We start from the raw sequence: 25,458 nt of genomic DNA on the forward strand, positions 1-25,458 counted from the left end.
AGACAATGTGAGGATGTGTGGTGTATTGAAGAAATTGAGCTGAATTAACAAAAAAAAAATTGAAAAAGACAGTCCCAAGAGCTGCTTGAGGAACACGTGTATTGCTCATACGCTTTTTGCTGCCTACGAAGTTGGTGTCCAGTCCCTCACAGTCTCTGATCTGCCTCAAGGTCATGGTCAAGCCCTACATGCCTGGAGCCCTGTTTGATCAATTACCTCATCCCCATAGCCCCCAGCGCCTCCAATCCCACGCCACTCTGGAAGGTCACTGCGTGGTCTGAGGCACCAGCAAGGCCCCTCTCAGCAGGAGCATCAGTCAGAGCTGCTCCACTGTTTGTGCCACAGACTCTGGGCGGGAGCCACATCCCAGGCAGGAGCTTGTCCAGGCCCAGCAGATTGTCCATCATGCTGCTCCAGCCCAGTCCTGGGTGGTTTGTCAGGACATGGGACCAGTGCAATTGCTCCCGGTCTGGGTCCCACAACTGCTGTGTTGTGGGTGCTGGGCTTGTGCCAGGGCACAGCCTGTGCTCTGATCACAGCTGGCCAGGTCTCTGCAGGTCAGAAGAGGACCAGCTCTTTCCTGAGTCTGTGGCAGGACACGGGTGATTCAGGCAGTCACTCACTGGCAGCAGGGGCTTGCCCTGGCCCAGGGGTGGCTGAACAGCTGGAATGTTCCCACTCATATGAAAGAGTTGTTCATGGGGAGTGGAAAAAGACAGAAGGCTTGTGACATTTCAAGATGGTATTTAGCAGCTGAAGTTTCCGAGTGGATGCGAGAGAGGGTTTCTGCTTTGCCTCGGAGGTGCGAGCAGCATGCAGGTTTCTGCAGAACCACAGAGAGAAAGTGCAACATTCACTGCGGGGTGAGGTCCCAGCATGTCCCAAGAGAGACCTGTCACCACTGTGTGCAGCACAGGGCCTGGGTGGAGTGTCTGTATTTGATCCCACTTTGGTCTTCACCTGGCCAGGTGTTATATGCTGAACAGGACTGGACTGCGCTGGAGGATGGACCTGCGCAGGACACTGGCCCAGTCCCTCCATCACCACTGCAGCCTCAGTCACACACATACAGCCAGGTCCTCCCTCAGCATTCCACGCTTCCTCCACAGCCTGGAAAGGGCTGAGCCAGTGACTGGGCCTTAGGCATCCAGCCCACTCTACAGCACCATCATCTCAGAGGTCAGATGCCATCTCTGGTGCTGGCCTCAGGCCCATGGCACAGCGCTGTGCCCACAGGTACTGGTGCAGGGGCTGGTGAAAGCTCTGACTCACCACGATCAATTGGCTGTTCCTGCCTTCTTTCTGTGGTGTTTTCAGATTCTGCTGGTGCCAGATCAAAGCAACAAGAGAGATGCAGCTGCAAACAGCTCTTTATTAGAAACAGCAGGTTTAGGACTATGCAAGAGCATATTTCTTATTACTAATTCTCAGAGATCAGAGCTGCCAGCCTATGAAAGTGGTGCACAGTGGAAAATTGCTCTTTGGGGGCCAATGGGGCTTTCACAGTCACTGAGTGAGAACCATTGTGCCTGACAACCGTGAGAGATGTGGTGGCTCCTGAAATGATGGGGAAAAATTAAGCTCTAGTATTTTGCAGGCTGCCAGTACCCAGGAGCATTCCCATTTGCCTTTAAAAGCCATGGGAGGCAGAGTTGCAAAGAGCAAGGTCTGCTCTGCTCCTGTGCCCACCCTGCCACCTCTCTGGGACAGCCCAGAGCCACCCCAAATCCTCACAGCCACCTCAAGCGTTGTCCAGCACATCTGTGTATGTGGCAAAGACCTGGGACCTCACTGAGGCCCTGTCACTCAGCCTCCCTGTGCAAGTTGCCTTTGTGATGGCTCTGTAGCTCCAGGTGGGTCCCTGAAGCAGCACAGGGCAGCAGCATTGGAGCTGTCCTGCTGGACCCCATCCTTCAGCCCAAAAAGGCTTCGTGGTTTGACAGGTCTGAGTTGCAACGTCCAAGCCACTGGCTCCTGCTGCACCTTTCTCTCAGTGGTCTTAGCTGCTTGGTTTGGTCAGGAAGCCCACTAGGATGTGGGTGGGGACTGTGAGAGCCCCAAAAGCCAGAGCCTGAGTGTGGTGTGATTGGAGGATGTGCATGAAGAGGGCTGCAGGGCTGACAGGCTGCAGAGAGGTGAACTTGCTAGCTCAGACCAGTGTGGTTTCTCTCCAAGCAGGAGCTTTCCTGCAATTCCTACATGAAGTCCTACTTCATGTGCTGGTCTGGCAGTGCCCTCACCTCGGGATGTGTGGCAAGTGTCTGCACTCAGGATGTGCCATGGGCACCCTGAGGGAGTCATACACCACCTAGCTCGGTCACCAGGTCCCCTTACTCTGCAGGACAACCTCCCCTGTGTTGGATGGAGCTACCTCACCGCTCACCACTGCTATTCCCGGGGTCTGTGACACGTGGCCAGCTCTTGTGCTTCCCATCCTTCAGGTGCATGTCAGGGGATTTCTGGTCCTGGAGCCTATGGGAACAGCAGCTCAGGTCAATACTGTCCCACTTCCTGGCACTGCTCCAGTAGCTCTCTGCCCCTAGGATCATTCATGCTCCTGCTGACAGACAGGACCAGTAAGCTGCCCTGAGTTGTGTGCATGTTGGCTCACAATGCACTCGGAGTTTGAGGGGGTTCTGTGCTTCCTCCTCATGGCACCACAGCAAATGTGATGAGCCTGTCTCCAGGATTTTTCATTCTATGACATGAAACCTGGCAGAATTCTGTTTTTTTCCATCCTCTATTTTCCAGATGATGGAAAACAGGCTAGATACAGATTTTTGTTAGGAGAAAAGTCCCAGCTGAGTGGCGTGCCCACTTGAAATGGATGATAGCCTCATCTCAGCTGTTTCCCAATTTGTATCCATGCCTGACAGATGGAGACTGGCAAAGAGAGGTAATCAATGATCTCTGGATAATGCACCTTCAACCACTCCATGAGAAATGAGAGCCTCTGTTTTGTAATCAGTAGGGTCACAGTCAGCCTCATGATTAAAAAATAGATGCTTGGGCTGCTCAGCATCCTGTCCTATCTTCCTCAAGAAAGTCCCAGTGTGATGTTCCACCCCACAAGATGAGAGGACACAAGAGATTGAGAAACATGGATCTCATGCCAAGACTTCAGAGGGACTTTCCATGTGGCACCTATGAAGTAAGCACTGTTCAACCCGTCTGAGCCCCAGCCTCAGTGCAGGTACGAAAAGGCACAGAACAAGTTGTTCTGTCTCCTCTCCTCCATGAATAACACCTCAGGATTTTAAGCTCCCGAGAGCTTAAAATCTTATTGTGCCTGTCAGTCACTTCCCTGCTGCCCTCAGGAAATGTGGTGCTCGGTGGGGTTGGACATGATCTGCAGTCACAGCAAGAAGGGCCTGGCTGAGGTCACCAGAGGGACCAATTCCAGCTGTATTTCTCTAAATTAAAGCCTTCCAGAGGAAGAGAAGTCATTAGAAGCAATTCCAATTGGCTGATAGCACAGTAATTTGAAACTGAAGTCAGGGAAAAAGAACAGGATCTCAAATGGGAACTGGAAAAACCTCGACACAGGAGAGCTGGGCCAGGTCCCAGCTGACACAGCAAGTGGCTGGGGGCTCTCTCTCTCTGCAGAGACACTTTGGGACACTGGTGGACAGGTCTCCATCACTGTCTGCCTTTTTTCCAGAGAGAGGATGGGTATTTACCTCTCAGCCAAAACTCCCACAGATGCCAGCTCTGAATTCCGCCACTCTCCTGTTTCTGTGAAGCCCAGCCTGATCTCTCCAGTCTGCAGGGACTTGCTGGCCTGGATGCTCCCAGGAATGTCCCCTGGATGACCTGAGCCAAAGAATCTAGGATTACATCAGCCACCTGGAGCTCACAGACGCCTCCTCCAGAAGGGGGAATTGCAGGCCAGCTCCTGGGATGAAGGGGAGAGGCTTCTCCAAATGCCAGCAAGGTCAAATACTGCTCCAGCAGGGAAGCTCTTGGCAGCAGAGGTTAAGCCTTGTCACTGGCTGAGTCCTGTCTCCAGGGACTGCAGCATGCACTGAGAATCAACTTGGGATGCCTAGAGGCCCAAAGGTTTTGCCACTGCCTTCGTGCTGCCATGAGATGTGAAAGGAACAGAAGACATATGGTAGCCCTCAGGGAGGAAGATCATGCAAAATGAAGCATGGATCCACCTGTCTTGTCCAAACTTTGGCTTCATGTTCTCTTCTGATCAACCTCCAAACCCTGCCAGAGCCAGGGTTAACCTGCCCAGCCTTCAACAGCACTTCCCCCGACACGACACAGCCACAGTGAACAGCAGAGCTTCTGAAAAGCCAGACCTTGTGCTGGTCAGCAAGGAGAATTGCCAAGTCCTGCCTCCAGGGAGGAAAAGCCTTAGGCACTAGGACACACTGGGCTGACTATGAGCCAGTGATCCAGGCCAGCAGAGACTGGGGCTACAGCTTCACTTCTGCTAAATCTCAGAGGAGTTTCCACTGCAGGAAAGCCCTCTCCACTCCATGGCACCCTCTCTATGCCAGCAGCTTTGGCGCCTGGCTTACAGCACACCAGAAAGGCATATCAAAATATAGTTTATTGCTGCTCTTAGTTTAAAAAAACCAACAAACCAAAACCCATTAATAACAATCCCAGTCCCCAAACCCAGTGCTATCTGATGCAGGCTTGCGAGGACACACCTTTAGTGCAAAGAGGAAAGTGGCAGTGAGGGCCAAGGGGGCTCTGCTCGCTTCAGTTCCCACAGAACCCACCGCACCCACTGTACAGTATCGATTTGCCCTGGGGCTGGTTAGGGAAGGCTGGCCGAATTCTCAAGCTCTGGTGGGAGTCCTGGGGCAGCTGGAGGTGTCAGAGGGGGAACATGGGATGTCATGGCTGTGCAGAGCAGCTTTGATGCCTCATGTCAGCAACACAGGATGTGAAGGCCTGCTGAGCCAAGAGGCACCAGACCTGCCCACACCTTTCCACAGACACAGAGCTTTGCCAAACAGCTACTGTCTGTTCTCCTGGGCTTTCCAGTCTGGAAACTAAACGTGTGCCCTACCCTGTGGCTGCTCCCAGCCTCAGGTGCCAGAAGTGTTGGTGGGGACTAGAGGAGTATGGAGCTAGAGCATGGGTGCACCCTCTGCTCTAGAGAGGCACAGAGGCTTCTGAGCTGGGAGGAGCCATGCGGGACCTTGCAGCCAGCAGCACATGGCCCTGGGCACTGGCGATCGTGGGAGGGATGCCCTGATCCTCAACCCTTCATCCTCAGGCCCTTTGCCTGACCCTTTGTTTCCTCCCATAGCTGGTCCTGGCACTGTTGCACAGGCATCACCCCCAGCACCCACCTGCCCCCATGTCTTATGGGGAGTCAGACCCATGTCACAGCCCTCGACAGTGAACACAGTTTTTCACTGCAATGAGCTGCTAGGGCAGAGCCTTTCCATATCTTCTGAGGGAGCTGATGCCTTGGAAGAGAGGGCTGCCCACCTGCCAGCCCCAGGTGCTGGGCAGGTTGGCAACAGGTAATGTAAACAGCTCCAGCCCAGGGGAAGCACAGGGATCCCAGGACAAGCACAGGATGGCTGGGACCACACAGGGCTGACAGATGGGGCTGGGGAGGCTGGGCTGGCCTAGCCTTTTGGGGATCTCATCTCTTCCACGAAAGTGCCACTGCAGGAGGCTAGTACTCAGCTTTTCCCATGACACTTAGTCACAGGCTGTGAGACACGTCTTTGGGGAGTAGAGATGCAGCTACATCCAGATGGGAGCAGTGCATACATGTGGTCAGCACCGATGGTACCCAGGGGTTGCAGCCAGCGGCACAGAAGGAGGAGGCAGTGGCAGGGGCTGTGAAGCAAGGTGCTGTTTCTGAAAGGCAGGAGCTAGCGGTGCTGTAAACCCTCTCCAGTCTCTCCATCGGCTGGTTTTGGTTGTGTCAGGACTGCAGAGTTGGAGGGCTCAGCCAGGGCAATGCTGCCAGCCCACCCCACCCTACAGTTAGGTCATCTTCCTGGCAACGCTGGCATACGTGTGCTCGATCTCCTCATCTGCAGGACAGGTGTGATTGAACTCATCACAGGCATAGGCGTTGTTGAGGTAGCGCCAGACACCCGTCATGTCCTCTGGGATCTCGAAGTCACGGTACTTTTTGGCTGCAATCTAGAGGAGAGTGAAGGAGGAGGAGGCTGAAACTTACAGGACCTGGGGGAGACTCACTCTCTGGCTTTGGCAGGGGGTTCCCTGTCCACCCCCCTTGGAGCAGGTGCCCCCCTACCTTGGCCCTGGGGGCCAGTGCCATTACCTTGATGATATGAAGTTTGGGCAGGAGGTTGCAATCAGCCAGAGTCAGATGGTCTCCATCCAGGAATTTCCTCCTGGAGATGGTGATGTCCTCCACACTGTCCTGGTCAATCTCCTCTGGGAGAGGAGTGTTCAGGTAGATATCCAGGCGCTGAAACTCCCGCAGCAGGGCCTTCTCAAAATCTGGGAGGGCAGGAAACCAAGAGTAGTGAGTGGGTGCCCTGGGCTCCCAGGCAAGCTTTAGGCCGTGCTGGGCTGGCTGAGCCTCCCACAGGCTTTGCAGAGAGGGAAAAAGCCCTCAGGGCCACACGATCGGGCCACAACATTAACCCTGGCCAGTCTCTGTTCCCAGGGGACCACAGCAGCATCACCCCATGCTCTGCTGTTATCCCTGTGGAGGGAGCAGAGAACTGCCTTTATCCTCCCCCTCTGCCCCTCTGCTTCCCAAGGTGACTTTGGTGAGGCAGGCAGCAGGAACCTTAACCTGATGGCAGGATTTGCCTGCAGACAAAAGCATTTCTCCTGCTGCAGCATGGTTTACTAGAGTCCAGAAACCCACAATCCTTACTGATATTTGCTTCTTTGCGTGGGTTCTTGATGTATGCCGAGAACTTGGCAAAGATGTCACTGCCCACATCGAAGGACTCCTTGTACTTGGGGCTCAGGTGTGGATACCTTGAAAAAGACACTTATGTCAGTGCAGGCAGAGATGGCTTAGGGATGCAGCAGCATCAGTTCCTGGGCCGTAGAGCCCAGGGCTGGTACTGGAGGATGCAGGGGATGTTCAGATGGCTGTGGGAGAATCATGATGATGTGAATTACTGCAGCTACCACCCTGTGAGCTGTGTCTTCTATCCTGGGTGTTTGCCAGGAGACAATCACCTGGAAGAAACTCCACAGTTTGGGGACACTGGTGGCAGTGGAGCCCCAGAGCAGAGCTCTGCCTGCAGGCAGTTCTGGCCCAGCCCAGAGGATGCACATTGGCACGGAGGGGTCTCAGGAAGCCAGAAGCTCCCATGACTTCCTCAGGAGCTGTCTTCTCTTTGCTGACACGTCCCAGGGTGTGCTGCAAGGGCAGACACATTCAAGGAGGCGGGTGACAAATGCATTTGAGCTTCCTCTTCTGCAGCAGTGGGGAGGCTGCAGCCACACAGGGCACAGGGGAGGCTGGCTTAGGGGGCTCTCCAGTGAGCTCAGGGAAGACCACCCCCTAGCAGCCCTATGGGCCACCTACATTGCTGCAGTCAAGCAAGGGCATTTGCTTTCACTCAGCTGAGTGCACTGAATATAAACAAGCAAAGTCTCACACTCCCCCTCTACCTCAACACCCGCTGCCACAGCCAGTGACAAACCCACCAGTGCCGGGGGCCCTGCAGGGACGTCCCCACGTTTCCCCTCTGCCCCTAGAGTGGGGCTGCAATAGCTGGTGCATTTCCTCCCATTGTTTTCCATTCCTGTCATCCTCATGCCCTCCCTGGTGGACCCAGCCCCTCAGCATCGAAGACCCTGCCCTGCAGAGCAGGCTCAGGGGCTGGGGGGGGCATCTGCCGGCTTGGGCTGCCCTGGGACACCTCCTGGCACCCTGCCCCAGTTTCCCAATCTGCCAAGCCCTGGGCAACACTGTGAAAGGCCCTGAAATGGGGAAGGAGTGAGTTTGCAATTACATGGGTGGACACAGCGTCTGCTCCAGGAACTCCTCAATCTTGATGAAGTCTGTTTTCAGCTCCTTGTTGAACAGCAAGAAGGGTGGGTTGGTGCCTGGTGCTAAATCTTTCAACTCTTCAGGTTTCCTGGAGCAGAGAAAACAAGCTGGCTCAGAGCCTGTAGCACATCTGCCTCCACCAGCCCCCGAGGAAAGTGGTCACGGCAGGGGTGGGGGGTAGGAGGGGGCACAGGACCAGGAGCATTCCCAGCTCTGCTGGCTTTGGGGACCTGACAAGTGCTCCCCAGCCTCTGGATCTGCCCTGTGGTGCCTTCAAGTCATCCTCACATCCAGCTGGACAGGAAGTCCCTGGGCCAGGCACATTGGCAGGTGGCCCAAGTCCGTGCTGGCCAATACTTGCATCCCACATAAGGTAGGCAGCTTGTGGGCAGCGATTATCCCCGTGCAGTGACACACTGGCTACACAGCGGACAGGGGGAAGAAGTGCTGATAGGGGAGCTGAGCAGGGCATGTCTCAACCCACTGCTGGCCCAGGGCTTCAGTGCCACCTCACCTGGTCATGTCCACCGTGGTGACATTGAACTTGACCCCTTTGAGCCAGAGCACCATGAAGAGGCGCTGGCAGAAGGGGCAGTTTCCGATGTTTTCTCCATCCAGACCAGCCTGCCAGGAAAGCAGAAAAATGAAGATTGAACCCTTTCACAGACAGGATGCCTGGAGCTGGAGAGCCACTGGGCACAGCACGCTGCAGGGAGCGCCTCCCGGCTCTGGGGAGAATGGGGGGGCAGGGGGGGGGCTCAGCTGTAGGACCCGCCCTGAGCCATGGCCCTGAGGGCCACTGGAAAGAACATAAGAGCATAGTCAGGATGCCAGGGGTCGGATCCTTCCCAGAAATGTGAGATAAACCAGAAGGAAGTGGAGAAAGAGGCAGGGGGAGAAAGTGGAGGGTGAGAGGAAGGGAGGGTCCACTTGGCCAGGAGGCCAGGCTGGAGAGGATGGGAGAAGGGAAATGAGCTCATGTTTGCCAGGAAACGAGCAGTTTGTTTTCATGTGCTGTTCATGTCTGCCTCCGGTCTCATGTGTGTTTAAAGAACCCAGGCATGATGTCCCCAAGCCAAGAACCACCCAGCAGCCTTCCCCAGGCTGGGTGCAGGAGGGTTGTATTGAAGAGAATTTGTGCTGGCATCCCACACAGCATTGGGAGGAAACAGAGATGACTGTCAGCTACTAAAGGAGTCCCCTTCAGCCCCTCTGCATGAGCACAGCTACAGGCAGAGTGAAGCACATTTTCTTGCTATGTAGCAGCTGGAAATATCCTTTGCCAAAACGACTGAAACATCTTATGAGGAATTTGGCAAGAGGAACGTGGCAGGTCCCCCCCTCCGTTCACAAAAACTGGCCGAGATGCTGCTGGGAGAGGGAAGTTGTGCTGTGGTAAGAGGTAAAATGGCTCACAGGAAACTCAACTTCTTTAAGAGAATTAACAGGTTCCTAAGCTGCATGTGAACCGTGGTGCTCTGGCTCATGTGGCCACCCTGCCCAGGCAGGGAGGAGCAGCACAGCTCACACCAGCCCTGTCAGAGAGGGATGCTGCTCTGACGGAGCGGTGTGTGGTGGGACATGAGCCTTGGTGGCACAGCTCTGCACTGACAGTGAGTTGAAGTCCAGCGGCTAAGCAAGAGGATGATGAGATTTAAAAGGATCTGGCAGAGTCAAGTAGCAACAAAAACCTCCAGGGTGGGCAGCTGGATGTGGCTCCAGAGCTCACACCTCTTTGGGGACACAAAGACAGGACGGCTGAGGAGGCAGAGACCTGTGCCTGGTTCTCCTGGGCTGGAGGTAGGTGCTATGAGTCACCACAGACTCCCAAAAACCTGTGGAGTCTGGAGTGCTCAGCTTCTTCAGGAAGAGAACACTGACATCAAATTCACCTTAAGGGGGACAGTAAAAGGATCAAACAATCCCCCAACACTCCCGGTAGTGAGCTGGAGCAGGGGATCTTCTTTTCTGTCATGCCAAGACCTTTTAGTCCTTCCAGAGGAAAGAAAATTACTTTTAACAAGTATTTTCTCTCCTCAGCTGTCATGAAATTATGTCATGAAATCTGAAGAAAGAAATGGGAACCAAGAAACATGTTGATTCCCTGGGATGTGCCCAACAGTGAACCTGAATCTACACATGAGGCTGGTCAGTGTCTATTAATAGCAAATACTCCCAGAGGGGCTGCAGCTCAGGAGCATCCTCTGTCATTAATAGCAAATAGGGCTTCTTTGGAAAAGGGTGAAACTGGGTTTCAGACTTCCTTTGAAGGAGCTGGAGGGGAGAGTTAGAGAACAGCCTCGAGGGCTGCCCATAGGCAAGAGCACAAGGCATCTCTGCTCCCCCTCCCCAGCATCCCTGTCACCTATGACCCCAAACTAATGCCATTCTTTGGAGCATCTCCAGAATCAACAGCTCAGCAGGTGCTTTTGTGGCTGCCTAGCATGAGGACCAATGCTTTCCTCCCTGCTCTCCCTGCTAGCTGCACTCTCTTCAATTTCCCTGGCCTGGCACAAGGCTGGGAATGACAGGGCTTGATTTGTCCTGCTGTCCCCCCCAGGAGCTGTTGTGCTGAGCCATGGCAACACATAGCTCTGGTGGAGCCGCATCGGGACAGTGGTGGGGTGGCGGGCCGGCGAGGGGAGGGGTGCCTCTCGCTCGGGCTGCTCTGGGCATAGACTCTGATTGCCTGCTTCAGGTTTTTCCATGCTTGTCTGGTAACTCCAGTCCCTGAGCTGTTCATGCTCGTCCTCCCCCTCATCTTTTAAAAATAGAGAGGTGGGGAATTTTGGGCTGGAGTGAAAAGAAAATCAGGATGGCCGCTGCAGGGAGAAAGAATCAGGCCGATACCAGGATGCTCAGAGCCAAAACCTTTATCCAGAGGAAGTGGAGGGGAGCTCCACCAGTGCCCAGGCACTGCTGGGGGAGCATCAGGCTCCAGAAGGGCCTTGCTGGCAACCACTGGCCATGGGGGGAGCCTCAGGGAGCCAAAAGCCCTCAGAGGAGACTTGCAGCCACGTGCCCTCCCTCCCCGGAAAACGCAGAGCAGCACGGAGTGGGGGAGTCATTGCTCTTCACTTCCTTCCCCAAAGTGCCTCTGCAGCAGGAACTGGGGTGGGGGCACAGACTGACATTCCTCAATCTTTTGCCCTCAGATGACAGATAATCCCAGCATGGACTAGCACAGAATCTCTAGGAGGGTTGCAATCTTTTAGCCCCAACTTTCTGAGGTGTCACTAGGCTGCACAGTGCACTGAAACCTCAAAGCTACTTGGCAGTTCCTGCGGTTTCCCTGTGGTGAAACAACCTTAAATGCAGTGGGAGGAGGGAACGGTTTTGGGGCACTGCTAAATACTCAGCCCCCATGGGACCTGCCATGCTCCTACAGCCAGCCTGAGAGCCAGGAAGCAGCTAAAAGCCTGGTGGAGCTGCAGAGCAGAGCCTCCTCCCAGCCAGAAAGATGATGCTCTTGCCAGGGACATGGCAGGGTGAGAAACTGCCAGCCCCTTGGGAACCACCCACCCCAACCTCAGGGTAAAGCAGGAGTTGCTCTGCACCCTGTCCATCCTCACCATGGTAAATCCAGCATTTGCCAGAGTGAAAGTCAGGCAGCGTGCCATGCCATGCCATGCTGTGCCAAGTAGGCGCTTGTGGGAGCACCAGCTTCCCCCATGATTTACAGCTGTCAGTGGTCACAGCAACAGTCGTGTCTGGAGCATTCCCAGCCCAGGGAGGTGCTGATGGCACAGGAAGGTGCCTGTCAGCCGCTAGAGCCACTGTGTCTTTGGTAAAGCTGAGTCCTGAGTGCTGGGAAAGGGAGGCACAGCATCAACTTTTCTGTGAACAGACAAGCCAGGAGGGTTTTTTCACGCTAAATTACAGCACAGGGGAAGTCCTGATGATGCTGCTGGTTTTCTGTTTCACTTCCCTATGAAAATCCCCTAGAATACGCTGCTGCCATTGCAGTCATCTCATGTATTGTTTTTTTTCCAGCCATCCCAGGGAGAAGTGTTAAGCAGAGAATTCAAGACTCAGATTACTTTTACCAGGAATACGCTCGTCTGGATTCAGCTCAGCCAAGCTCAATGTCCAGCAAGAAGTGCTGTGGCTAGAATTTTGGCAAGGGGATGAGGGAAATCTCTCCTGAGAAGGTTCAGATAACCTATTCTAGCATGTATGTCCAACTACTACCCAAGGAAGGCAGCATTCAGTGCCTAGAACTGCTGGGTGCCTGTGCCAGGGAAGCCAGGGCTTCTGACCCAGTCCTTTTGGGCACTGGACTGTTGCAGGAGGAGAGGAATGAAGCCCATGGACCTGAGTGGCTACAGAGAAACCATCCTTAAAATCTCGATAAGGTGGCACAGAGAGGCATCACCCCCTAGCCACTGTCACTTGACAGCACGTCCCGGGGCCCCCCTGGCATTGCTGTGGGCAGACACAGTTACCAGCCACCAGCTTTGTCTCCTCTCTTTTTGTACCGCCCATGGCCACTGCAGATATTTTGAACTTGAGTGTTAAAATATTCCAAGGAAAGTGTTCAGAAAATTGCTTAACAGAGAAAAAACCAGAAACCACTTCCAGCGAACACCGCTCTGTGAGGCTGCCCCACCTCGCCCACGCGTGGACTCCCGCGCCAGTTCCCCAAGCCATCCATGCTCGTTTCATAACCCTGTTCTCAGCAGAAGCTGAGTGGCTGCTCCCAGCCCTCCTGCTTGCTGTTCCCAGGCTGGCACGTGTCTTATCCGGATTTTTGAGAGGCATGTGTGTTCCCACTCCTTCATCGTGCTGCTGCCAGCAGTGCTACTTCTCCGGGGTGCACAACCATCAGGAGCCCAGGGCATCCTGCTGGGCATGACACCCCACAGTCCCCACACCACCGTGTGGTCCCCCCACTTGGGCAACCGCTTAGCCAGCCTTGTGATGAGTGACACTGACTTTGGTACCCATCTCCAGCCTCACAAAATATGAAGGACACCCATGAATTTCCACCACCTGCACCAGCTGGATCTTGGTGAGGGTGAGCCAAAGAGTCACTGCCCCCCTCCCCCCCTCCCCCCCGAGACCCACCTTCACAAACAGCTCAATCTCAGGCTCCTTGGTGGCAGTGTGCTGCTGACTGTCCATCCGGCAGTGTGGGGAGGAACCACTGGCTGCACACTCTTGTGGTGAGTTGATCTGACCCCTGCAGAGCTCTGATGGGGGAAGGCTTTCAGAGGGCTGGTGGCTTGGGCCTTCTCGGCTGCTCTTACTCCGCAGAGGGCTGGAGCTCACACTTTCCTTCCTTTTAAAGAAGGGAGGAGCAATGGGGTGTGCACCAGGACCCGCCAGCAAGGGGAGGAAGCTGCAGGGCCTCTCAGACATGACTCAGCATGGGTCTATCTGGTCACATGCAGAGTCTCCTTCCAGTCTATCACACCCACCCAGGTGCTCCTCCAGTGCCCTCTGAGCAGTGGGCTGGCATCCCCAACCACCTCTGGTGGTCCACAGCACTGCTGCTATCTCTTCTCAGCTGGGAGCAGGGGCTTTATAGAGGAAGTGTCTTCTTGCCTGTTGCTCCTCCCGCTGCTCAGTCTTGGCCCTTTGCCACTCTCCCAACCCTCATGCCAATGTCCAGTGCCCTAGGGCTTCTTTATCAATTTGGGGTGAACCCGGCTGACTTTCCCGCTGCCTCCTGTGGCTGCATTATGACAGGCAGCTGCCTGGAGGGAGGGTACAGCTCCTCTCCCAGCCCACCACCCTCGGGGGATCCCTGCATGGGCTCCTCTGAGCACCCCTCGCGCAAGGAGCTGGGCTGTGCAGGGCAAAGTGCTCAGGGAAGCTGAGTGGAGCAGCCTGGGCACCTGTCACTGACTTTTGAAGCTGGGCACAGCCCTTGGGTAGGAAGGATTGCAAAACAGCTAAGGCAGGAGATAAAGATGCTAAAACATGCCAGGGAGCAGTGGGGAACCCCAGAGTGGCCCCTGGCAAGCCGCCCAACTGCACCGGTGCTTGCAGGATGGTGGGATGGATGTCTTCAGGACTGACCTTCAGTAGTGGCCCCATTCCTGGAACTGGGCTGTTCCACAGGAAGGATGAACAGCTTGCTTTCCTCCCCAGGATGGGAGGGAACTGTTTGCTGCCAGATCACCCTGGCTGCAGAGACACTTTCCCAGCACACATGGGCTTAACTCTTAGGCAAGACCTGTCTTGCACCCCCAGACCACATAGCTGGTTCCACTGCACAAAATGGGGATCCCCAATGCTTGACTCAGTCCCTGTCCCTCCCCCCCTTCCCTCCCCCCGGCTCAGAGAAGCTCCAACTTTCCCCAAAATAAGCAAACCCTGATCAGACAGCATTCCACCCCCCAAGGCAATTAGGATGGGAAAAGATTTTGCAGACCCCCTGGCGGAGGTGCCCCAACAGTGATGTTTTCTCCTGGTCCTGCTACACAGCCCAGGGTGGTGCTAACACTGGGGCTGCAGGGGTGGGGAGATGGGGGGCATATTTTTTCTGCCATCAAAATTTTGGGAGAACTTGGAACTCTACTCAATGGGGACAGGACACTGACTCACACTCTCATGATCAAGAGGTATGTATTGATGGCACTGTGAGCTGCCCCACAGGGCCATGACAGCACCCTCATCACGAGCTTGACACCCATCACTCAGCTCCTGCTGTGGACCCCCAGGTGATGTGTGCCAGCCCTGCTGCTGCCACAGCCTCCTGAGCTACCCCTGCCTGGGCAATGCTGAGCCTCTGGGAGCTGTGATGGCTCCTGGCACTGCCAGCTGCTGCTGTCTCTGCTGATCTCAGCTGAGTGCAGAGCCAGCAGCTCCAGTCCATGGCATTTCCCTCCAGCTGAAGCAGCAGGCAGGAATTCAAGTCCTGCAGGTGGGAGGCATGGTATGACTCGGTGCCCTTCCTCACGAAGTGCTGGAGTGCCCAATACCTCACCCCACAGAGGGTGTGGGCAGAAGTGTGGCAGCAAGGGGTCCCTTCCCACAGTGTTGGGTGCAGGAAGGGTGTTTGTCTTTTCTGCAAGAACAACCGCCTGGGAGGCAGTTCAGGGAGCCTTTCCCTTCTTCCTCACAGAGTGAATTGCCGGACATTTTGCTGAGATTGAGATTACAGCAACATATGTATCTGGATTTCTGCCTCACCATGTCTGGGAGAAAGCTGGGAGTACTTTGGAAACCTTGCCAAGCCTTGTTCCTCTGCCTAGGGGAAAAGAGGTGGGAGGGAAGGGGCTGAAAGTTTTCTCTGCCAGCAATGGGAGTGCCAAGGCACAGATCACCCGTAAAGGGTGCCCTGGGAGAAGTGTTCCTGTGCTGAGAGTGACCCAGCTGTCCCGAGCAGCTCTGGCCCCGGCAGCAGGCTAAGAGTGAGTGCAACATGTGCCCGCCCAGCCTCGGGACTTCAACAGGGCAGAGAAGCGAGCCATTGTCCCCCTGCAGTGCCAGCCCCGCGGGCACCACCCGCCGCCAAGGCCCCGGCTGGTACAGGCTGCCGGGTGGGACACAGCGGTTGTGCCATGGCCGGACTGGTCCGGCCAGCAGTAACCATGGTCTTCCCTCTGCTTCACTGTGCGTCTGGAGGCCAGCCCGGAGCTGTCCGGTGAGTCAGGGTGAAGGCAGGGAGGTGGGGGATGCTGAGGACTGCACTGGTATGATGGGAGGGTGAAGTGACAGCAGGTTGGTGGGGTAGGACAAGTGAGGTATAAACCATGGCAGGCCAGAGTGAGTTTCCCCCAAAACTTTGGGATTTCTTTATCCCCACACAGGGCTGTTCTCCGAAAACACACCGCACACCATCCCACAGCCCTGGTGTGCGTAAGAGTGGCTCCCAGCTCTGCTGTGCTCCCATGGACAGTTTGGAGACAGAAATGTAAAGAAACAAATATCAAGCCAGTTCCTGAGCTTTGCTGAGCACCCCCCAGCCACAACACTCATGTCCTCCGTGCTGGGCAGTGTGTAGAGCTGAAGGAATACCCAGGGCTGCCCTGCCAGCCTTCCCTGTTCTGAGAAGGGGAGGGAAGAGTTGGGCTGAAGCTGTACCTGGTGCCTGGATGGAGGTGGTGGCTGTGCCCCAGCTAGTGCCACTCGTGAGTAGGGGTGCTGCAAGATTCCCTGCCACGAGACATGGCAAGGGTCAGAGGCTCTACCCAGGGCCATGCTGGTGAGCCTTATAGATGTAGACAAGGCAGAAATTTGGGATCCCTTGTGCCCCAGCTCTTTGAACAGACAGGACAGGTGCAGGCAGGCTGGGCACCAGCCGTTCCCCAGGGATCATCTGGGAACAGCCATGCACACCTTCCCTCTGCTCAGCCGGGCCCAGGTGGGTGAAAGCCCGATGCTGCAGGGCAGGCTGCGGTGAGGAGGATGTGATTTCATCTGGGCAGAGCTAACGGCACAACCACAGCACCGGAGACTGAGTCAGCTGTACTGGCACAAATCACTCACAAAGTCTGCCTACAGCCTCCTCAACATGGCTCCACCCAAAAAAAACATCTTCACAACTGCTCACTGGCCCAAAATAGTGTGATGAAGAAACCTCTGCCCCCATTGCAGTGTTCAAGCCTCAGTTTTAAAATACAAACCACTGGTGCTGCCAGCTGGCATGACAGCAGAACAGGGTGCCTGCCTCAAGGCTGGATTTGGGGAAACCCATTTCTTCTCATATTTCTCCCCTGAGTTCCCCACCATCCCCAGGATGTGGCTGAGCCCTCTGCATCCAGGGCTGCCCAGCAGTGGGGGGTTTAAGCAGCCCTACATCCAGCAGTGTCGGGTATGGGCAGGTGGAATTGGAGTCAGTGCCAGGAAGAAGTCAAGGCTGGGGTGGCTCTGAAACTTTCAGGAGAGCCTGACTGCTGCCAGGTGTGGGGCTGGTGCTGCAGCTGTGGGGCTGCTGCAGCAGATGCAGAGGAAGGGGATGAGGGCTGGCAGCCTGGGCAGGGTCCTGTGCCCCTCACAGCCCCCAGCATCCAGTGATACGGGGCAACCAGAGGAGAGGGACAGGACAGGGTTTGTCCTGCCCCCTCTTTGTGGGCACCACACCCCAAGGGGCTGGTCCAGCTCAGTGCCATTCAAAGAGCATCTTTGCATTGCACTGGAGCTTTGACCTGGCTAGAATACTTTGTCTACTGCCATCTACCCTCCTCTACCTCTCCTTTCCTTTCTCCTCCAGCATGCAGAGAAGCAATTGAGGGCTTGTTTCTGGGATGCTGTGGCCACCCACTTGCTCATCCCAGCTTGCAAGGGATAATGCCAAGGGAGAGATTTACTCCGGGCTGGAGGCAGCTCCCAGCTGCACCCGCTGTCATCCCAGGGAGGGATGCTGACTGCAGATGCCAAAGGGTTAGTGGCAGCACTGAAGGTGAAAGGGGCCCTTTGTGCTGCTGAGCCTGGCACCAGTTTGCACAGAAGGGGAGGGAGCTTGTGCTCGCACCTTCTTGTCGTGGTTTGGGGGAGTTTGACACACAGGGAGTTGGGGGACAGGGTACATGTCCTGCCCTGGGGCCCAGCACTGGCCTGGGGCTGAGGTGCAAGTTCCTCCAAAGACCCTACAGCTGGGGATTGGGGTCTGTAATATGCTCGGAAGCCCTATGTTGCCCTGTCCCCATCTCCCAAGCCTCAAAATTATGCTTTCCCTTTGCTTTTTTTTTACTCAAAACCACAAATGGCTTCATTCAGGGCCTACACATTACATTTTGTCAGCTTTTCTTGCTTCCTCGGCCTTCTCCAGCAACTGGTGCCTGCTCAGAGCACCTAGCAGCTTGAAGAGCTGTTACTAAAACAGCTTCCTTGCCCACCCAGTACAGCCAATGCCAACTGGAGGCAATGCTACATGTTAAGCCCTTGGAGAGGCCAGGCAGGACAGTCCCACTTTGCTGTCCCCCTGTTTCCTGTAGGGAAAACAACAGGGGCAGTAGTTTGGGACACAAAGTAGGTGGGATTGAAAGAGAGAAGCATTCTGTGATGGGAATTCAAGGAGGGAAGAGCCAGCGCCCATTGAAAGGGCTGTGGGCCAGGAATGGTTTGGACCAATACACTGGGCTTCTTCAGCAGAGACCTGAGGCCAGCTGGGCTCAGGTGATGACTTTGTGGCTCACGCTCATCCATACTGACCCAGCCAGCTGTGGGAGCCTGCAGCAGCCCCTGGACCTTTCTCTCATCCGGCTCATGGCTCAACTTGTGACAGACTTGTGACAGAGCGCGTCCGCCTCACCCTGACTCCAGGGATCATCACTGGGGGACCATCTCTGGCTCACCCTTGTTCTCTCCCCACCATGGCTCCATAACAAGCCTGATTTTCTCTAAACACTTGATGACTCCTTATGGGATTTCCCCATCTTCTCTGACCTGCTGTACTGCCTCCCGCTTTCCCTTCCTGTTGCTAACCAGTTCAACTATTCCGTGCTGCTTTCCAGGCTCTCAGCAGCAATGCTGTATGCAAGGTTTGCTACAAGCCCATCTTCTCTGCTGCTGTCCTGCTCTGATCCTGTTCACCCCATAAGTGCCTCATCTCAAGACATCCTCACTGCCACCAGGACTTGGGTGCCCAAGTGCCACCACTGCCGTGGCCCTGATGTCTCCTTTGGACAATGCCTCCCCTGCTTTCCTCTTCCAGGGTACCTGCGCAAGGTGCTGAGGAATCACACTGCCCACACCTGCGATGGAGAGCAGCTTCTCATCGTCTGCCCTCGCAAAACCACCATCAGCATCCTCGGTGCCTTCTATGGGCGTCGTGTGCCCAGCGCCAACCTCTGCCCCAGCCCCAACAATGCCTCCCAGGAGAGCACTGAATGCACGTCTGCCACTGCCCACCTGGTAAGGGAGGGATCCCAGGGGCCGGGCTGCACATCCCTCTGTCTCCGCATCACTGAGCTGTCTGCTTAGGCTGGGGGACTGCAGGCAATGCAGCCTCCCCATGCCCTGAGGAGGTTTTCACCAGCATCAGGATTACAGAATCACAGAATCAAAGACTCAAAAAAGCTTCTTGAACTCTCTTAGGCTTGATGCTGAGACTTTCTCTGGCTGGGCGTTCCCAACCACCCTCTGTGAGAGGAACCTTTTTCCAATATCCTGCCTAAACCTGCCCTGACACAACTTCAGCCCATTCCCTTGGGTCCTGTCATTGGTCACCATAGAGGAGAGATCAGTGCCTGCCCCTTCTCTTCCCTTCACGAGGAAGTTGTAGACTGAAATGAGATCCTCCTCAGACTCCTCCAGGCTGAACAGACTAAGTGTCCTCAGCCAGTCCTCATAAGGCTTCCCCTCAAGGCCCTTCACCATATTTATTGCCCTCCTTTGGATGCTCTCTAATAGTTTAATATCTTTCTTATATTGTGGTGACCAAAACTGCACACAATATTCACGGTGAGGCCACCCCACTGCAGAGCAGAGCTGTACAATCCCCTCCCTGGCCTGGCTGAACCCCCCAGGACATGGTTGGCCCTGCTGGCTGCCAGGGCACTGCTGGCTTATATTCAGCTTTTTGTTGACCAGGACCCCCAGGGCCCCTGCTGCAGCACTGCTTTCCAACATCAAATTCCCCAGTTTGTCCATACACCCAGGGTTGCCCCATCCCAGGTACAGAATCCAGCACTTTTCCTTATTGAAATTCCTATGGTTGGTGACTGCCCAGTCCTCTAATTTGTCGAGGTCTCTCTGTGGAGCCTCCCTGCCTTTGAGGGAGTCAACAGCTCTTCACAGTTTTGCATCATCTGTGATTCACTGTGGGGCCCTTTTCCTAGACCATATTTGGAAGATAAGGGTGGAAGAGATGTTCTGCCATACATCCCAGAGTGGAGCCTGGCGGGAGGCACTGCTGTGTCCTGAGCTGGCTTGCAATCCCACAGGAAGCAGCAAGCTCGGAGAAAGCCCTGGAAGCTGGGGCTGGCTTCTGGGAGAGGAGCTTTGCCGTAGCCAAGGTGTTAGGCTCACGAAGTGAGACAGGACCCCACGAGATGCTGTGCTCATCCCTGTGGCTGCATCCCCTGGGGTTAGCACAGAGCTTGGCTCTTCCCCAGCCAGAAGCAGCCCCCATCTGTGCTGGCAGGTCCCAGGGAGTGGATTAATGAAGCGGACCAAAGGGGCTCTGTTTGATGGCAGCAGCTGGTGCAGGGAAAGGGTAGGAAAGCAGAGGCTCACAGAAGAAAAGGGATGGAACCTCCCCAAAGTTGATGCCTGGGTCCCTCGATGGGGACATTGTTTCATGTGCTGCTTTTCTAAGACCCTGTTCCAGCTCCTTGCTAGGGCTGGGACAAACCTGCAGCAAAGCCAGTGACTGCAGCTGCCTGCAGGAAAAGGGAATGAGCTGGAAAAGAGGAAGAAGAGCTGAGGAGCCAGTGCCCTGCTAAGGAGCTCGCAGGGCTTTCCTGCCTGGTCCTGCTCCAGCTCCAGCCATACATCCCCTCCTGGGATCCTGCATGTCCCAGGAGGTCTGCAAGCACCAAGCTCCACCACGCTGGCATGGCACCAGGCTGGCCCCATGAACCACCCTGCAAGCACAGAGGGTTCCCCTCCCTGCAGGATGGAGAGTATGGCCTGGCACAGGTGCTTGGAAAGTGAGAGCAGGTCCGTATAGCCCAGGTTCATACTGGGTGAACAGTGGGGTGGCCATGCTGGCACAGGGCTGGGATACCCGCTCCTGCTTAAGGAGCAGGGATGTCTGGAGGCCAGAGAGCAGAGCTGCTGACAAGGCTCAGCTCTGTTCAGGCAGCAACTGGGAAGAGAGATTACTTCTGTTTCCTTAGTGAATTTCCCTTCTGGCAGCCAGTGAAGACTAAGGGGAGGCTCAGTCCTAAGCTGGGCAGGAGGGACAGGGACAGAGGAGGGGAAAGGAGACATGAGAAGGGGCTCCGTTTTGGGTGCTGGGATCCCCGGGCCTGAGTCACGAGGCGGCAGCAAGGGCGTAAACTGCTCCCTGCTGCCGGCAGCCTCTGCTCCGCTGCGGAGCCATTGCTGTGGGACTTGCGGGGACAAAGAGGGGGACATAGGGGCAGGGAGTCCCACAGCCACCCGAGGCCGGGCTACCCAGAGACTGCTGCCAGAGCCGAGGGCCCGCCGTGGCCACCCGCGGGCTGGCCGCGTACGCAGGAAGGAGAGCGGCCGCGGCCACCTCGGTCACCGGTGGGGCCCGGCCGGCCCGTGGGTGAACCCTTGTCCCCACCTTGTGGCCGCGCGGGGACATTGCACGGACGGCGGGGACGCGAGCGCACGGGGCAGAGTCAGCGCGCACCTGCACAGGTGTTAGGGACGCGCGGCGTGGTGTGGTACTGGGATGCCAGCACAGGTAGTAGCAGACGTGCTGGCACACAGCTCACTGTGGGTGCAGGGGAGGAATTGGTTCAGGAATGGGCACTGGAATTGGCATGTCTGCATCAGGGGTGGGCAGGAGCAGCTGTGGGGCAACAGGCCATTTCCCTGAGCCTGGTGATAGCACTGAGGGACAGGAGGTGAGAACAGCCTCAGGACTTCTCACCCAACTCACATCTGTTCCACTCTGCTCTCCAGAAGCTGCTGGCTGAGTGCCAGGACCAGCAGTGGTGCCAGTTCTCAGTGCACAGCCAGGTCTTTGGGCCAGACCCATGCCCTGGGACACACAAGTATCTCATCGCTTCCTACAAGTGCCAGCCAGGTGAGGTGGAACACAGTCTGGGCAACACTGCATGGGCTCTTCCTGACCTCAGCTGCTCAGAAAGGGGCAGGAAGGAGAGCATGGCTACTCCTGTACCTTGCAGCCCTCTTTCAACCCTCCCCTCGGCCTAAGAGAGGTGATTCAGGATGCATTGGGACACTCTGTGATGTCACTCCCCAGGGAACCATCGGGTCAAGACCGTGTGCGAGAATGACAAGCTTAGGCTGCAGTGTCGACCAAAATCCATCCTGGCCATTTATTCTGCAAGTTATGGACGATTCCTGCGGGGCAAACCAGAGTGTGATGCCTTGAACACTGGAGGACCCCATATAGGTATGCATATGGTTCGAGACAGAAATGGGACAGGAACCATGCAGAGAGTATGGCACAAGTCCATCACTGGGCTGTACCTGTGTCCCATGGCCTCAGCTGGCTGATGCCCAGCAGGGAGGGGTAGGCAGCTCTGCCCATGGGTCCATGCCTTATGTCTCTGCAGAGTGTGTGGCTCCAGACGCTCTGCGCAGGGTCTCCAAGAAGTGCCACCGCAAGGGGAACTGCACCGTGACTGCTGACAAGGCCACCTTTGGGGACCCATGCCTCCCCGGCATGAAGAAGCAGCTGCGAGTCTCTTACACCTGTGGTGAGAGCTCCCCACGGAGCCAGGGGCACAGGGGCCACTGGTGGAGTGTCTGCTGTGCCCACCCCATGCCAGGCAGGCAGGGGCATGGGGGTCCCCAGGCACACAGGGGCTGCAGGGGAGGAGCAGGGTGGTGATGCTTGGTGTGTGCTCTCCTTGCAGTGCCCAAGCAACTGCTGGAGGAGGTGGGCCCTGACACCTCAGACCCCTTCCTGCTCTCGGACTACATGCATGGTAATGTGGGGGAAGGGAGGTTACACCACAAACAGTGTGGCACTATGTCCATGCTTGGGTGAACCAGCCCTTCCATGGCCTGTCTGCATCCCTCGTACCAGCCCCAGCCTATCACCTGTGTTCCATGGTGGAAGCCATCCCTTGGTCAGTGCCCGTGTCTGAGGGGCTGGAGGTGGCATCTGCTGGAGCAGGGGAGGGGAAGACACACAGGGTCATCCCTGCAGGCAGCAGAGCATTTGTGCAGGAAGGATGGAGTGTGGTATGGGGAAGGACAAGCAGGAGTAGGCAGCCGGGACACGGAGCACTGAGAGCACCTCGTGTCTCAGCCTGCACCCCCTTGTCACTGCAGGTGGCTGGTACAAAGGCCCCAGGTTCTCCAGGCTCCAGGAAGACCGCATGGTTTTTACTAGCTCTCTGGAAGCTTTTGCCCACCTTTGGGGTACGTGCCCTCCCTGGGTCTCATGCAGCAGTCAGGGGAACAGGACAGGCTGGGGGTGGCTGGGGTCCCGGATGGCCCCAGCTCAACCCAGGGCTCATCTCAGAGGCAGCCAGATCCCAGACCTCTCCCGCAGGGTCAACAGGCACACAAAGGAGTAGGGCCCATGCTGGGTTTGGGGTGGACAGGTAAGGCAGGAGTTCAGAGGTTGAACAAGCCCCAAAATCCCACAGCACCAAGAGTCATGGTGTGGCTACAGTCCTGCCTGTGGGCCTTCCTCTTCTAACAGGCCAGATTACCCTTTTCCTTCCTGCCCTGGGTCTTTTCCTTCCTGCCCTGTCTGCAGGTACTGATAGAGACCACCTCTCTGTAGGCAAAAATTTCCCTTGCCAGAGGAAATTACTCATTTAATCCCCCAAAGGATTATTCTTTCCTCTGCTCTGCCTCACCCCCATCCCAATGGAGGTTTCCTTTGGGGAAAGGCACATTTCAGGACTGGTGGGTGCTGATGAGGCTCTAGGCGACACTTCCATGGTCAGTGGGGCAGGGTCTGTCCTGCCTCTGCAGCCTGGGTGGTAAGGGCATCCCTGCTCCCCTCTTATTCCCAAATGCCTGGCAGAGGGGCTTTGCAGGCACTGATACAGGCTGCAGAGCAGTTTGTACCTTGGTGTCTTTCTTTTCTTTTCCCCTCAGGTGTCCCAGAGAAAGTTGCCCTCTACTTTCTTTGTGGAGTCTCAGGAGGCCTCATGTTGCTGCTGTGCATCATCAGCCCCAAAACGACCTTCCTCCAGGAGATGGGGGAGGCTCTCAAAGATCCAGAGCTGGGGAGCAGCTCGGAGCTGGGCAGGACGAAGCTGCAGGATGAGCAGGATGAAGATGTCCCTGATGACAGCTCCTCAGACTCCTCCTTCCGCCGCCTCACCCGCACCTACCGGGCAACTGACAGCATCTTCAGTCCTGAGCTGACGGCAGCTATGGAGGGAGCAGTGGAGCACCAGGGCCACAGTGGGGAGGAGATCTGGATGCCCAGGGAGTCAAGCCCGTATGCCATACACAAGATCAAATCGGCCACCAAATAAGAACTGGAAGAAAATGGCTGGAGAGCAGCAGAGGGATGCAGGCTCAGTGGGATCCGATATCAGACAGACATAAGAGTTTGGGCTCCTTGGGGCGACTGGACATCCCAAGAGGCAGCAGGGTCATGGCAGCTCCAGCGTGTCCATCAACTCACTGCTCCCCCAGCATGGTAACTCTAGCCTGGGGGTGACATGCAGTCCCTGGGTGTGATGAGGGGCTGTGTAACGGCTCCGTGGGCCATTGGCTCCTTTGCCACAGACACGCCACTAACCCTAACCTAACCTCCCTGTTCTCAGCTCACATCATCTGGCTCTAGAGTTGAACCCTCATCAGGTGTGCCAAGCCCACCCTGAGCCCTTCGAGGCTGTTTGCTCTTATTTCTCCTTGGGTACTGGCTTCCACTCCTGGTGCTGCAAATGCACCCTGCACTCAGGCACTGTGCCAGCAGCAGAGGCAGGAATGGCCAGGACACAGGGAGACACAGGTGGAGTGGGTGTGCAAGCACAGCAGGCATCACCAGCACAGCCCCACCACAGTGCATGCCATGCAGCCCTGCTGTGCCAAGGGAGCTACTCCCCAGGCTGGGGCCACTGGCAGTTCAGCATGACACTGCCTCTCACTCTCCATTCAGGAGCTCTGCCACGCCGTGTTGCTCTGTGCTTTCCTTTGTACTTTCCCCAGTGGCAGCAGAGCCCCAAGTTTTAACTTGCTGTGTTTTTTCCCAGTAAATAAATGCAACAGCTCTTGGGCACATTTCTCCCTGACCTTGGCCATTAGTAATGAAAAAGGGAAAAAGGAAGAGGCAGTGAAGTATCTTGCCTCCCACCAGTGCTTCTGGCACTTGGCTATGGGAAGTAACAAGTTGGGCCTGTTTTACCACAGGAAGGGATAAGGTTTTAGCCTGGGGAAGGGAAATGGGGAAAAGCAGTCCATCTGGGTTTGAGGAATGACGCTTCCCTGTCCTTGCTGCTCTTCTTGACCCTGGGGCTTCCTGACTGGTAAGCAATCCTGGAGCAAAGGCCCCCAGATACCATGCAGACGGGCTTCTTGGCCGTCCTGCAGTGCCAGGAAGCCAGGCTGGGGCTGAGGTCTGCTCCAGCTCGAAAAGGCAGTGCAGGCTTTTTTAGTGCTGTGGAAAGAGGCTGGATGGAAGCAGAAACCCAGCTCTCCTCACAATAGGGACATATCAGGCACAGATGCTCTTGAGCTAGCAGCTAGAGTCCAGTGGGAGCTAGACAGCAGAGTCTAGTGGGAGGAGCCAAGGACCTGCATTCTACCTGATTTGGGGGGCTGCTGAGGGAATGTCAGAGCCCAAGGAGAGCTTGCAGAGCTCTCACCTCCAACTGGCCCCCAGCATCCTTAGATTGTGGGCAGGACTGAGACCACAGTTTTGCCTCAATGCTTGGACAGCTGGCACAGATCCTGCTGCACACCCATGGCTTCACTTTGCACTTGTTGCTCTCCTCATCTTTTATCCCACATCC

General features: G+C 55.9%; 2 protein-coding genes across 2 annotated transcripts; one reads left to right on the top strand and one right to left on the bottom strand.

Annotated features, from left to right (window-relative positions):
• Positions 1-1,352: 1,352 nt before the first annotated feature.
• On the bottom strand, positions 1,353-13,416 carry LOC116450796 (chloride intracellular channel protein 2-like). Its single transcript, XM_032123578.1, has 6 exons — positions 13,040-13,416; positions 8,487-8,596; positions 7,935-8,060; positions 6,839-6,945; positions 6,272-6,453; positions 1,353-6,129 (listed from the first exon to the last, which is right to left on the bottom strand). Exons 1-6 carry the CDS (start codon positions 13,331-13,333, stop codon positions 5,968-5,970), a joined length of 981 nt encoding a protein of 326 aa, XP_031979469.1. The 5' UTR covers positions 13,334-13,416; the 3' UTR covers positions 1,353-5,967.
• A 1,939-nt stretch (positions 13,417-15,355) lies between these two features.
• Positions 15,356-24,730, top strand: LOC116451068 (protein eva-1 homolog C-like). Its single transcript, XM_032124199.1, is given in 9 exon segments — positions 15,356-15,522; positions 15,524-15,566; positions 18,579-18,778; positions 21,467-21,590; positions 21,771-21,923; positions 22,087-22,230; positions 22,390-22,461; positions 22,811-22,900; positions 23,591-24,730. Coding segments are annotated over 9 exon segments (1,251 nt in total). The 5' UTR covers positions 15,356-15,483; the 3' UTR covers positions 23,977-24,730.
• Positions 24,731-25,458: the final 728 nt, after the last annotated feature.

Source organism: Corvus moneduloides, chromosome 14 (assembly GCF_009650955.1).
Source record: "Corvus moneduloides isolate bCorMon1 chromosome 14, bCorMon1.pri, whole genome shotgun sequence".
NCBI lineage: Eukaryota > Metazoa > Chordata > Aves > Passeriformes > Corvidae > Corvus > Corvus moneduloides.

Excerpts from the sequence above, each read along its gene's own strand:
- LOC116450796 (XM_032123578.1), bottom strand. The coding sequence starts at position 13,333 with ATGTCTGAGAGGCCCTGCAGCTTCCTCCCCTTGCTGGCGGGTCCTGGT. Across the intron at positions 6,946-7,934 it reads CAGACGCTGTGTCCACCCAT|GTATCCACACCTGAGCCCCA; the intron begins GTAATTGCAAAC and ends GTCTTTTTCAAG. Across the intron at positions 6,130-6,271 it reads CCAAACTTCATATCATCAAG|ATTGCAGCCAAAAAGTACCG; the intron begins GTAATGGCACTG and ends ACTCTCCTCTAG.